At 36.3% G+C, this 13,702-nt stretch overlaps 1 protein-coding gene across 2 annotated transcripts in view; it reads left to right on the top strand.

Annotated features, from left to right (window-relative positions):
* Nucleotides 1–13,645, top strand: part of GARNL3 (GTPase activating Rap/RanGAP domain like 3) — a 233,839-nt gene extending 220,194 nt beyond the window's left edge. For both annotated transcript variants that reach the window (XM_051979671.1, XM_051979670.1), the window contains one exon: nucleotides 1,751–13,645. In XM_051979671.1, the coding sequence (XP_051835631.1) occupies nucleotides 1,751–1,922 (172 nt within the window). In that variant the 3' untranslated portion in view covers nucleotides 1,923–13,645. The remainder of the gene's footprint in view (nucleotides 1–1,750) is intronic.
* Nucleotides 13,646–13,702: the final 57 nt, after the last annotated feature.

Below are 13,702 nucleotides of genomic sequence, written 5' to 3' on the forward strand. Positions count from 1 at the left end.
ATTTGCCCCAACTCACAGCTAATAAGTATCTGAGACTGGCCAATGCGTCACCTTGCTGTCTGTGATATTGGTCTAGCAATTCTGGAAATCAATTTACAACAATACAAGTAAAGTCATTAAATTGTTCATACTCCATTACCCTGCATCCTGCATATACCAGGAGAACAATGACAGAAAGGTCCTATATATAACAAAATATCCATGGAAACGTTCTTTGTGATAGCAAAAAGAAAGGAAAAAAGCCAAGCTGATGGCCCTGGGGTGGAAGCAGTCAAACTGTCAGTTCTGATGGCATTGAATCCATGTGGGTCAATTTTGCTTCTACTCCCACTCTCTCTTGAAATCTGATTAAAGCATCTATCTCAGACTTCTGGCTTTGTTCTGGCTGTGCCTTGCAGCTGTTCTTATTTCCTTTCTCTGTGACCCAGAAATGGATCTCTATCCAATGAGTTACCATTATAGCTACTACTCCTCCTACAGCTACACACCTTCTCCTCTCAGACCTGATCTGCCAGCAGCAAAATCAAAAACCCTCTGAGCTGATCATCCCTGATCCATGAATGGGGGCTGATTTCTAGGGAACTCCTTCCTGTGTATCCTGTGTGCACACCCAGGAGGAGCAGCTTGGGAAGGGTACAATTCATGTCATAGCACTTCAAGCACTGGCCTTGGAGTTCTGTTAAACTATGAATATGGTGATCTAAGATATAATATGATGGTCTCAGGGCAAGAATGGTCATCTCTGTGTGAGAAGTGCTTGTGTCTGAGACCTCACTTGGGCTGGCTGCAGCCCACGGACATGCTCCAGCAGCCACAGATGGAGAAACCAACCACCCAGGGATAGGACCGGGGAGGTGTGAGCAGGCCACAGTTATTTGAAAAATGATCTGGGGGAGTTCAGCATATCACATGACAGCAAATTTTTAATTGAATTAAGAGGCACATCCTGCTATATATATTCTGTCCAGGTTAGACCCTTTCAGGGTTTGTGAGCAGCTCAGAACATCTTATTTTAGAAGGATCAATGATAAGTCAGAACAAGTATATTTCCCAAGGCAACATACTCCACTTTTGGATAGTTTTAATAGTTAGGAAGTTTTTTCCTTACATCAAGCCTAAATCTAACTTAGATTTGACAGGTTCTATCATTGTACCCCTCTCCCCACCACTTTTGTGGTTGAGTGAAAGGAGTAGAAGAACATGGAATAGAGTCCTAAGTTTACAGATTTCTGATTAGATCTTCTTCAAAGCTGTTCCATATGACCTCCTATATAATCGTGATAGTCATTAGACTATTGTGAGGTCAGTGTTAGTTAAGGACTGAACCCCAATTGGCACATTCCAAAGCCAATTGGGCTAAAGAAGCATGGAGGCATAGAATGAACTTCTGGACTTGGAATCAGAAAAAGGTGGATTCATATGCTACATCTGACCTTCCTGTGAGCATGGGCAAGTTGACTGACCTTTCTAGACCTCAGTTTCTTTTTGTAAAGTGGAACCCTATAATAGCTACCTCATAGGGATTGTTCTGAGATTCAAGTGAAATAATATATGTAAAGTACTTTGAATGTCTTAAATTCTGTGTCAGTGACAGCCGTTATTATAAAAGGGGTTAAGGAAAAAAATGATTGTTTACAGTGGCAATTTTAGGACAGCAGTCCCGAATCCATTGTACCCTAGTAAGGAAGCTGAAAGCCATCTTAACCTAACCAATTATTTTACATAGTAATTTTTCTCTCTTTTCTTATAGGATCCTATCAGGCTCATTTGAAAGACCTGTTTTTGAAGACAACTCTGATGGGCGTCTCCTTTCTACAAGTTCAGATCCTGATACCTTGGCTACCAGAGAGGAGAGTCCACCCTCTGGAAGCCCATTTCAGCTCACAGCTTCCTTTGATGAAGATATTATTGACTTGAAGTAAAGACAATCTTAATCATATTTGCCATCTTTATTTTTCTTACAGCAGTTTATACTCTCTAGGAAAGTTTTGACACCACTTCCTGAGGAAAATCGGTCACTGATCTATTGGACCAACTGTTCTGCATATTAGGCCAGTTTGGGTAAATCTTCAACATTTGGTGCCATCTTGATCCTTGCTTTCCCTGTTCAAGTACCATCAGCCCCTCTTGGAATAAAAGTGGTAGATTTCATTGAGGTTTTAGATTGAAACTTTTAATAAAATAAAAGTATTCATTCTTCTTTACCTCAAACCTCTTATATTTGAAATAATTAGATAAACAATTATTTTTCATTACAATTCTAATTTATTTCACATTATAAGTATTTTGTAGAAATGTTTTGTAAAAAAGTCATTTGATTTTATTACAAATAAGGATTTTCTTTAGCTTTGCTTTCTATAACCAAGAAATCCTACTCCTATTGATAACTCAGTTTCACTTAAATATAAAGAAGTGATGAGGTTACACAAAGTTATGACCAGTTGTTTTCTTATTCTGCCAGTTCTGTATCCACTCTTTAGAGGGAAGCTGATTGGTTAAATTTCAGAGGTAACTTTCCTGATATGCAGAAGAATGAGAATTATTGAAAGCAAGAGACACTATGATTTCCTTTCTTTAGTGTCCTTGTCTTTTATGTTGATTTATTTTTATTTTTGAATCAGAATGTCAAGAAAAAATGTCTCTTGAAATATTGTGCATATTTCTTGTCTTTTCACTAACTACCATCCAATGGGTAGACCTCCCACATATGCATGCAAAGATGTATACTGTTGTCATTCCTCCCTAGCTTAACATAAGAGGTTAAAAAACAATTTGGGGCTGGGTTAGTAGAACAAATTTCATGGCAAAATTTCAGCCTTTTATCTTAGAAGACTACATTATAATGTAGAGGTGGATACCTGATCTTTTTGGTTATAAAAGTTTGATGATCCCTTTCTCACCCTCCCACCACCCAGTGCTCTCTCCCTTTAGTTCTTTAATTCTGTTGGCAGATTTCTTTCATTTTCCACCAAGCACAGTCTTATAATCCTTTAATTTCAGTACATCTAGTTACTTTCCTTTTTTGTATGTATAGACCTTTGCTATCCACCTAAGTGAAAGTGATACAATATATATACCACATTAAATCTAGCTCTAAAAGGTGATTTCCTACTTTATATATTGATTCAATGAAATATAGCAGGTCAGTGATTTTAGAGTTTTTATAGTTCAGGCTATGATAGGGCTATTTTTTTTAGCCCACTAACCTATGAGATACAGCCTTAATATAAAAATAGAAAGGAAACATGCAACATCAGTACTATCTCCCTTGCTTGCATATTATGGATTACTTGGAAAAATCCTTACCTCTGCATGATGAGCTCAGTATTAAACCCCAGAAGAAAGGCCAGACTTTTTTTTGGCATAAGATGCATGATGGTTGAAAAGAATAATTTCAAAGGCAAGACCAAGCAGAAGAGTCCTTTTACTTAGGCATCAATTCAGCCTAAAAGCCAAAATTAGGAACTGATCCATTAGCTTTTGGATCATTTATGCTCCAGAGGTATTGCATTATTTTCTCCCAATTGCTATTTTATGTCCTAGGTTTTTTTAAAAATATTTTCTCAGCATAAGCTTATTTTTATCTTCTTCATCTTGTTATTTTTCCTACTTTGGCTTCTCCTCATCCTGATATATAAGAATAAGAAATTGCTAACGGTTGTTTCCATGGAGGGATCAAAAGCATCAGTTGAGCCAGAATATTTGAGGAGTCACAAATTCAAAGGAGCATTTAAAAATCTGAGAGATGTACACAAGAGGGAGGGAAGTTGAATGTAATGCAGAGGAAAAAAACCAGAAGGAGGCCACCATACACGTGACAAGCTGTTTTCATCCCTAGCCTTTTTCACACAATGAAGATAACAGACACAAGAACCTTAAGGAGCTACCAAAAAAAAAAAAAAAAAAACTTGGAATAGATACTTTAAGCTATGATAGTAGCTAACATAATAGACTAGGATTGTTTTATTTCTCATATTTGAGAGAAGAATTTAATATTTCTTTATTTTAAGAATCCATTATTTCATTCTTGTGGTCCTCCCACCATCAGTACAGATTGTGACTCTTCATATTGCAAAACCAACCCAAAGAGTTCTTTTACTTAGGCTTCAGTTCATCCTGAAAACCAATAGAGCAACTGATCCACTAGCTCTTGTAGTTGCTGTGGCCAAAAACATCCCTGAACTAATGGCCAACCCTGGTGCTGAGCCTCTCTACCTTTAGCTAGGCTGGTCCTGTGTCTATTGTTGGGCCTATAAGAAAAGTCTTTCCAACTTGGAAGGACGTGCCAAATTTCTAGATGGCAGAATCTTCTAAAACCCAGCATCACCTGCACACCATGATGGGGGAGGTTTTAGTGTCAGAAAAGAGGAACTAGACAGTATTAAATAAAATTTCTGATTAATATGCCGAGGACAACAGGTGATCAACCACAAAAATCTCTATAGCATTTGGTCACCTAAATTCAATCCTGTGTAAATACTCATAAAATTAATTAAGTGCTGCATGTGGTCTGTAGTTTTAAGCAAAAAGTTCTAGATGGTTCTTTCCTTTGTTTTAAAGCACTGAAAAATATGAAGGTCAGTAACTCAGGTGAATTTCCATTTTTCATAAAATTATTTACCTGTAGTGTACTTGTTATTACTACATACATGATGTGTCAAATTACTATCTTTAAATATGAAGTACTCCGAGTTTTGCAATATAACATAGATAATATTTCTGGTCCTATTTCTAAAATAAAGAATTTTGAAGATTTGTTGAAATTCACCTCAGTTACTTACTTCATGTAAGTTACTAAAGAAAACAGGCACTTTTATAAATGAAAGCATGTATCTAATTAGACCTTTCAGGAGAAAAATGTTCTTTTGGTAATTTCTGAGCATACAATTTAGCTTGAAAAGAAATTAAAGAAACTGTAAGGGGAGTGGGGGTAGTTGAATGATGATTAAAAATATTCACATTATCTAATATAATACAACTGAAAACTAGACCTATTACAGATTATCATCTTTGCCTATCTTGAATATTTACCTACCATGTCCATTGATAGTGTAAAAATTATGAGAGAGAAATTTATTTGATAAATAGTACTATATCCATTAACTGAATTATTATTGGAGGAGGAAGCCTGGTACAATGTAAAGAGTAGTAGATTTGGGAGAAAGAGAACATAGGTTCACATTCTGACCCTACTTACTTACTATCTTTGTGACCTTGAGCAAGCCATTTAATCTTTCTGAGCCTTTGATTCCTCTTATATAAAACAGTGGGGTTAGCTCACATGACCTCTAAGGGCTCTTCCAGCTTTAAACCTATGAATTTATGAAGGGGGAACATGAATAATCCACAATATAATGTGTATATATGTATATGTATACATATATGTGCTTGTGTGAATACATACACACAAACACATATAACAAACCTGGACATGAGACATTTGATAAGCTTAGGAAATATGAGGCGAGTGATAGTACAATTACATTGATATGAAGCTGGTTCAACCATACCCAAAAAATTCAACAACCATATTCAAAATGTAATTAAAGTCCATTGAAAAAAGAAAGTTCTAGTGTTGTGTCTCAGGGTTCTAGCCTTAGCTTTGGCCTAGTCAATATTTGTTTCAGAAATTTGAATGAAGACACGGAATACTTGTTGATTATTCATGTGGCACAAAATTCAGAGGGATGGCCATTATGATGGATGACAGAATCAAGTCCAAAAGCATCTCAAAAGCCTGAATTAAAACCAAGAAGATTAAACATAATAGGAAACAGAATTCAATTCTCAAGATATGTGGAGGAAAAAAAAGGAAGATACTAAACACTTGGAAAAAACTCAGACCTTATTTTTTAAACAACTAAGAAAACATTCAATAACTTCCAACCCAAATGCCTATTTTCCTTCTACAAAAATTTCATGAGAACAATCCACATGCTAACTGACAGCATTGTCGATGAAGATTTGAGAAAGAAAGGATCAGGCTTTCACAAATGACATTATACTACAAAACACCTCTTTACAACCATGTAAGTGACTGAAAGTTCTAAAGAATACAAAATCCCACCATAATTATTATTTGTTGACTATAATACAAAAGTTTTTGTTCGCTGGAGCAGAATTTAAAGGCTTTCCTCTGACAAGGTATCTTCCATAATCATATAAGATTGCTGGAAAGTTTAACTATCTGACTGACTATGAATATTACGCAAACAAACAAACAAACAAAAAAAAGGACATAATTACCAAAAAGTGTTTGCCACTATCACAGAGAATGTCCACTACAGATTCAATAGAAGAGAAATTCCCTAAAGACACTGAAGTCCTCTGGATGCTTCTTTTTGCAGATTACAATATGCTGACTTCATCAAACTCCAGAATTCTTTAGAGAGGTCCATAATCATTCAAAAGAGTTCATCTTAACTAAGCAAAGAAAATAAACCAAGTAGAAAAAAAAATTCCCTTTGTTGAAGCTATGATGTGCAATTGGATGGAAAGCCTTATAGAAGTGATACAAATATATGGACAGAGACAATGGACAATGATTTTAGCCTGAAATTGAATGAGAGGAAGAGAGAAAGCAGAATCACTTTTGGGGAAACACACAAGTACTTTTAGTGGCATATATAAACATATACGTTTCTCCCTGAAACAAAGGTCCATATTTTTAACTGTATTCTTCTGGTGATACTGTTTGAATCATGGAATATTACAATCTCCAAAGAATTAACACTGCAAATATTCAACATGCAATGAAAAGGCACATAGTCAGCATGAATAGACTGTGTCACATTATTGGTGAAGATTGCACACATGTAGAAGTGAGATGTCATCAGATATATGAACATAAAAAGAGAAGTGCTCATCATGTAGCAAGAGCAATTAGTAACTAATGGACTGCCTGCAAGCCTACATGAAACCAAGAGATCTACTCCAGCCCTTTGGAGGTACCCTTCTGTGGAAGATTTATAGAAGAGCATGGACAAAAGTTGCACTGGATAAGAAAGTATGAATGGGTTTCAATCTCCTTTTCGAAAAAATACCAACATTAATGAGATCATGTATCTGTCAAAGTAAAACTAAATGGATAAAGACTGATTATTCAGTTAGTGAAATGCAATTTGAAGACCTGGGGGCTTAATTTCAGATTCAGCTTGAGCCAAAAGCATGATTTTACTATTTTAAGAAGCTATAAGAATCTTATACTTTGGTACTTTAAAAAATCCATCATTTCATTAGTTTTGGCACCTTTCCTGAGTTCAAAAACTTTTTTACATTTTAAAAGACTGTCTTCATGAAATGCTGCAGATAGAACAAATTCATCATCTAGTGACCAATCTGATGTCAAACCTCTCCCAATTTAAGTAGGTTCATTCTCAGCTGAAAGACACAGCATCATTCCCAAGCCCATAACAAAAACATTTCCAGTCTAATAGGATGTGCAAGAGTTTATATTCTCTTAGCAAAGCCCTTGAGATTCTAAGATAACCTTCATGCCATACTAAGATATTAAAAAAGGACCACAATATCAGACAGTATTTATTGAAGTTTATAAGATATCCCCAAAGTCTTAGTATAGTCCTAGACTTTTAACATCTTAAAGCTACAAGTCTTTGGGGGAATACCATGTATTATCTAGGTTAAGGGATATAATAGTCTTCTATTATCTTGTGCTGCATCTAGAGGACTGTGTTCAATTTAGGGCATCATATTTCAAGAGAAATATTGACAAGATGTATGGCAGTCAGAATAAATTATTTAAAACCTTGTCCTCTGAAGAATGTTCAAGGGAATTGAAAGGCAGAGGAAGGAACAAGAAAACTTCATTCAAATATTTAAAGGATTTTCATATGGAAGAAGACACAGGCTTGTCCTAAGTTGGTCCAAAGGGCAGAAAAAATAACAAATGGAATGCAGTACTCAGCTCAAAATAAGGAAAAATTTTCTAACAATAAGAACCTTAAATGAAAGCATTGAACTCTCCATCATTGGAAACATTCAGGGAGAGTCTTGTTCTGCCACCTGACAAGGATGCTGCAAAATGGAGGCAGTAAATAGGAAGCAGCATGATGTTGTAGAAAAACCACAGACAGTTCTTGCTTTATACAAATTTACATTATGCATTTGAAGTCAGAAAACCTGGGCTGAATCCCAACTTTGCTTACTTGCTGCATGAATTTAAGTAAGTTACTTCCATTCCGAGATCTGGCCTTAACCTACCTACTGTTAAATTCCCCTAGTCCATAAAATAAACACTCTCAGCCACTCTTTAATCACCATCCCCAAAATGTGCACTGTTTCCCCATTGTTGAACTTTAATTCTTAAAGTGCCCCCCCATATTCTAAACTCTATTAAAATCCAACCCAATTTTCCTTTAGTTCCAATGTCATCTCCTCAATAATGCATGACTTAATCCAGCCTGCTGATTCCTGCATCCTCTATACCTTTAAAACCCTTATTTGTACTACTCATAAGGCACTTACTACATACTGCCTGACATTATAAGTATCTCTGTTTGTGTCTTATTTCTCCTACTATATTTGAAACTTTTGAGGGCTGGTACCATTTTTGTATAACTTTTTATCCGTCAGTGCACTGTGCACAGCCACCCATTAAATATTTTTTGAATGAGTGAATGAACATGATCTGATTCTGTAACTTTTTATGCTTCTAAGCTAAAGCAAAGAATTTCATGATAGCCTGCTATAGTCTTAGAAGCCATAGGAGACTTATTTCCAGCCTTGAAATTTCACTGTGACATTTTATCAGCACATTCATGAAGAATAGTTTCTTTGGTAGAGAGTTCTAGATATAATAGTGTTTACATTTCCTTAAATGATGCATCAGAAAGCATCTTTCCAAGACTTCAAAAGATATTATAGTTAGAGATAGGAAGATTTGTCAAGTCAAATCTTTAAATAAATTCAGCCTCTCCATGTCAGTAGTGGGAGCTTCTTTATTGTCTTCCTGTCTCCACAGAATACTCATACATGGCTTTCCTAGAGGCTTTCTTATGAGAAAACCCAGCAAAATTGTTAGCAGTCTTTATGAAGACTGATGTCTCAAGATAGCTTGGACTCATAGAAAGAATAAAAATGACACCAGATTTAACAGGAATTTTCTGTCCTTTTCTTAGCTTTAGTTTTTTCATCTGTAAGATGTGGAAGATGATACTTTGGGCTACGGGCTTCACAGGACTTTTGTGAGCAAAGTGCTTTGTAAACCTTGAAGTGCCACAGAAATAACTTAAAATTGGTTAATCTACCAGTATTACAAATTCTTGGCTTAATAAGGATTATTACTTCCATTGCTCTAGATCAAGGTTCCTTTACCTTTCTTGTGCAAGGGACCACTTGGGCAGTCCATGGTTTTAAATGCATAAAATAAAATATATAAAATTACAAAGTAAACCAAAGGTTAGTGAAAATAAATATACAGTTTTTCATATACATGTTCACAGACCCCTGAAATCTAACATGAGGTCTAGAGATCCCCAGGTGAGGAACTTTTGATATAACATGGCAGGGTTTACAAATCCCTTTCATCATATATATCCTATGAAATAATATAAAATATTTTCCTCATTTTCAGATAATGAAACTCTCAGATGACTTACTCAACTTTAATTATGAATCTGAGATTTGAATTACATCTTTTTAATCCCAACTTCATTACTATTTCCAATCTGGCACGCCCATCTACCTCACAATTATGTTATAAAGAGCTAAACTCAATATCTGACTACTTCCCAGCTAAGTCCACAGGCTATATCCACAATATTCAATTAATAATTGTTGAAATGAATTCACTTTAGGTATATCTCCAAGTGGTTTGGAAAAATCAAAAGCTCTAAAAAAATTTCTCACAATATTATTACCTTCAAAGAAGGAAGAAAGAAAGGAAGGGGGCAGCTAGGTGGCACAGTGGATAGAGCACTAGCCCTGGAGTCAGGAGGACCTGAGTTCAAATCTGACCTCAGACATTTAACATGTCCTAGCTGTGTGACCCTGGGCAAGTCACTTAACCCCAACTGCCTCAGCAAAATTAAAAAAAAAAAAAAGAAAGAAAGAAAGGAAGGAAGGGAATAGTTGATTTAAATGGAGGCAAACTCAATCAGGTATTTTTCCTGTCCAGCTGGGTATTCTTTCCTTGTATAGGAAGCTAAAAACTACCTGTTGTTTCTCTAAATCTATTGAGATTGAAATAATATTAATGTCTGGGTTTAGGTTTTTTTTTTTTTTGGTATTTATATAGTTTATCCTTTCCTACTCTTTTTGGTCACTCTCAGAATGCAGTTATTTTGACACTTGAATAAAGTATAGATGCAGCGGAAATTTATTTAGCATTTAAATGAATGTAGTTTGGTGGAAAAGGGATTAAATTGGAGTCCAAGGTACTAGGTTCCTCTCCAAATTAACTTCTCCACTTACTGGTTGAAAGCAAATCAGTTTCCTCATATGTGGAATACAGGTATATTCTATACAGGTATATAGAGGAGATTTGACGAGATGAAATTTAAGGTTTCTTCCAGTGTTAAAGGTCCTACAAATTAACTGATAGATGCCAGTAAATTGGTCACGCTCTAAGACAAATCGATCCAAATTGAAGTTTCCTCCCATATTTCAACATTCCCTACCCTAATGAATCCCTAGTAATATTTCACAGGAATGGTTAGTATTTGGTATGCACTTGTTCACCTCCTGCATGCCTATTTCTTTAAATGAGGAAGAAAAAACATACAGTTCTTGCTTTATACAAATTTGAATTTATGTAAAGAATTTTGAAAGAAATCCACATTAAAAAAAATAATAATACAATCCTCTGTTAACTTTACTGTATAGTACTGTGCTTGCTGTCTCTCCTCTCTTACCCCTCAGCTCTGCACTCTTGGATTCCCATTCCCCACTCCCCCACCCCGCAAAAACCTCCAAGTGAAAGCGGAAAAATAAATTTGCAGAAAGAACACTGCCACTGCTGCCAGCTTGGGAGCTTAGTTTGAGACCTTCTGTGCTAATCAAGAATCTCTATGCCCCAATCTCAAACTCAAACTCTTTTCTGCCCCCTCTTCTTGTCTGTTTTCCTTCTGTCTGTACTCTAATTCCAAATGTTTGTCCCCTTTCCCTTGGTTCTGATCAGGCCTTCATAGGATTTCCCTGGCCCTGCTTATTTCTCCTCTTGCTCTGGATTCTCTGTCTCTGGCCTTCACCCTTCCTACCTCCTTTTTTCCTTCCTTTCTCCACTTCCACAGGCAACTTTGTATTATATAAAAAACATTTTACACAGAGATCTGTGAAACTATCCACTTACATAAAGCAAGAACTGTTTGTATTTAGTCTTGACTTAGTAAATTTCAATAAGGCATTTAAATTCTAACTTTAAGTAATTTTGGGAAACAGGGCTCTGGATAGGGTCTCAAATGTGGAATCTTAGGTTTTAGAATCCAGGGTCTTGGGACACCATATTTTTAGGAAATATTTTGACAAACTAGAATGTGTCCAAAAGAAAGGCAACCAAGTTGGGGAAAAGACTTTAAATTGTGTTTCATAAGGTTAGGTGAGAGAAACTGAGATTATTTCATCTAGAAAAGAGCAGACTTAGCAAGGATATCATCACTGTCTTAGAGTGCTTGAAAGATTACCATGTGATTGGACTTGTTCTGTATAGGGCAAAACTAGAAGCTATAGCTATAAGGGAGACCGATCATTCTGTTGCTTAGAGTAGTCCAAAAGGACACTGGGTTCCCCATCACTATAGTCTTCAAGTGAAATCCGAATGACTACCTCAATTCTGAGGTTCTGTGAAATAATCCAGTCATTTATTGTTTAGAGTTCTTAGAGAGTGAGGATATGAGGGAGAGGAAAATTAAGGGGGTGCCTAAGTTCCATAGTTATATATGCTTTTTTGAGGCTATGATTAGTATTTCTGCATTGTTTTACTTGGAAGATCTGTAGTAAAGTGTAATAGACTGTGGTAAGAGAAATGACCAGATACCAGAGAACAAACTGAACATCCTTCTGGGCCTAGGTTTTAACCTCTAGGATTTGGATTTTCAGGATCATAATTTGCCTTTACTGCTAGGCCATCTACCACATTGCCACAAATGAGGCTGATATTGCAGTTGTAAAGGATTACTTGATTTCCCCAGAAATCATTTGAACTAGGCAGTTTGGTATTGATTTACTGACAATTTGGTCCAGATTCCTTTCAGTCCATGTCACGGACCTCTTAAGTTTCTAAAAGACTAAACATCCATCTCATAGCTATAAACTACAAATGCAAAAGTAGACAGTTCTGGCTACTGCAGCAGATTGGGAGTATTGCAATTGTAGAATTCCAGACAGGCTTCCAGTGGTACCAGGGTCTGGGAGGTTCTAGGGTAAGGGTATAAAATTCAAATAGAAAAGGGGGTGACCAATCCATACATAAGGATCTCTGTGGGCTACATATTGACTTAATTTTAAAATGTGATGGTATCAGTTTTATTGTATTTGTATTTTTTTTTCCCTACCAGGAAAAAAGCAACTAGCTCAGTCTTCCCACCTTTTAAAGGAGGCAGACAATCAGAAAATGCAGGGAGGCTCATTGCTGAGTAAATTGGACCTGCTCAAAAACCTGATTATATATGTTAAATATTTTCCAATTACATTTTAATCTGCTTCTCCCTATAACTGGAGAGCATTGTGGGCCCCATAGGGCATGTGGGTGTGACACCATCAGGAACATGTAGGATCCTAGGCCAGGGAGATTGAAGTGTCTTGCATAAAGTCACACCAGTAGTAAATGGTAGAGGTGAGAGCTGTAGCCAGCCTCTTGACCCCAGAGGCAATGTTCTTTCCTCAGTAGCATGCTGCCACTCCCCTGGGCTCTGGTCCTTGTTCTTAACTGAACTTGCTGTATGATCTTGAAAAATCATTTCCCTTTTCTGAGCCTCATGTTCTCATCTGTAAAATGAAAAGGTTAAGCTAGCTAATAACCACTTCTCTATAATATTTTACATACATTATCTTTTTCAATCCTCACAACTCTGTGGGATATGTACTACAAATATCAAGGCATTTCCTGTATCACACAGTTAGGGAATGAGGCAAAATTTGAACTCAGGCCTTCCTGGTTTCTGCACCATGCTGCCTTAGATGATCTTTAGCCCATTCCTACTTTAAATTCAATGAGTATATAAATTCTACAACCCTTCCTAAAGTCTCTTTAAACTCCCAAGATTAAGGTTTGACCTTAGCTCTAGCTGAGTGGGTGTAAAGACATCTGTTAGATTAGTTTGTATGTTACCTCCTAGAGCAAAATAAACTTTTTCTTTAAACAGACATTCCTCTGTCACCAGAATGGATGTAGGTGGTTCCTTCCCTAGTATAGAATTACTTAGAAAAGCAGGCCACAGATAGCCAATTTCACTGTCCACTAAGAAAAGAAGGGGGCTAGAAGTGAAAGTAAATACAAATTCCTCGTAGATATTTACAATAGAATTTTGTGTGTTTATTCGTCTTTCCTGATCCTGCAGAAATTACTGTGAAAGTTTAAGCTGCTCCTGTTTGACATTCTATGACCTGTCACTGTCCTTGAGCATCCTTTAAAGATATTCTTCTTTGATAAATGAACTCCCTTAAATGAAGCACCCATTGCACTTTTCTTATGACACCCAGGTTGGGAAGGCAGTGGAAACTTACAACTAGCCCATTCCTATTACTT

Source organism: Antechinus flavipes, chromosome 2 (assembly GCF_016432865.1).
Source record: "Antechinus flavipes isolate AdamAnt ecotype Samford, QLD, Australia chromosome 2, AdamAnt_v2, whole genome shotgun sequence".
NCBI classification, from domain to species: domain Eukaryota; kingdom Metazoa; phylum Chordata; class Mammalia; order Dasyuromorphia; family Dasyuridae; genus Antechinus; species Antechinus flavipes.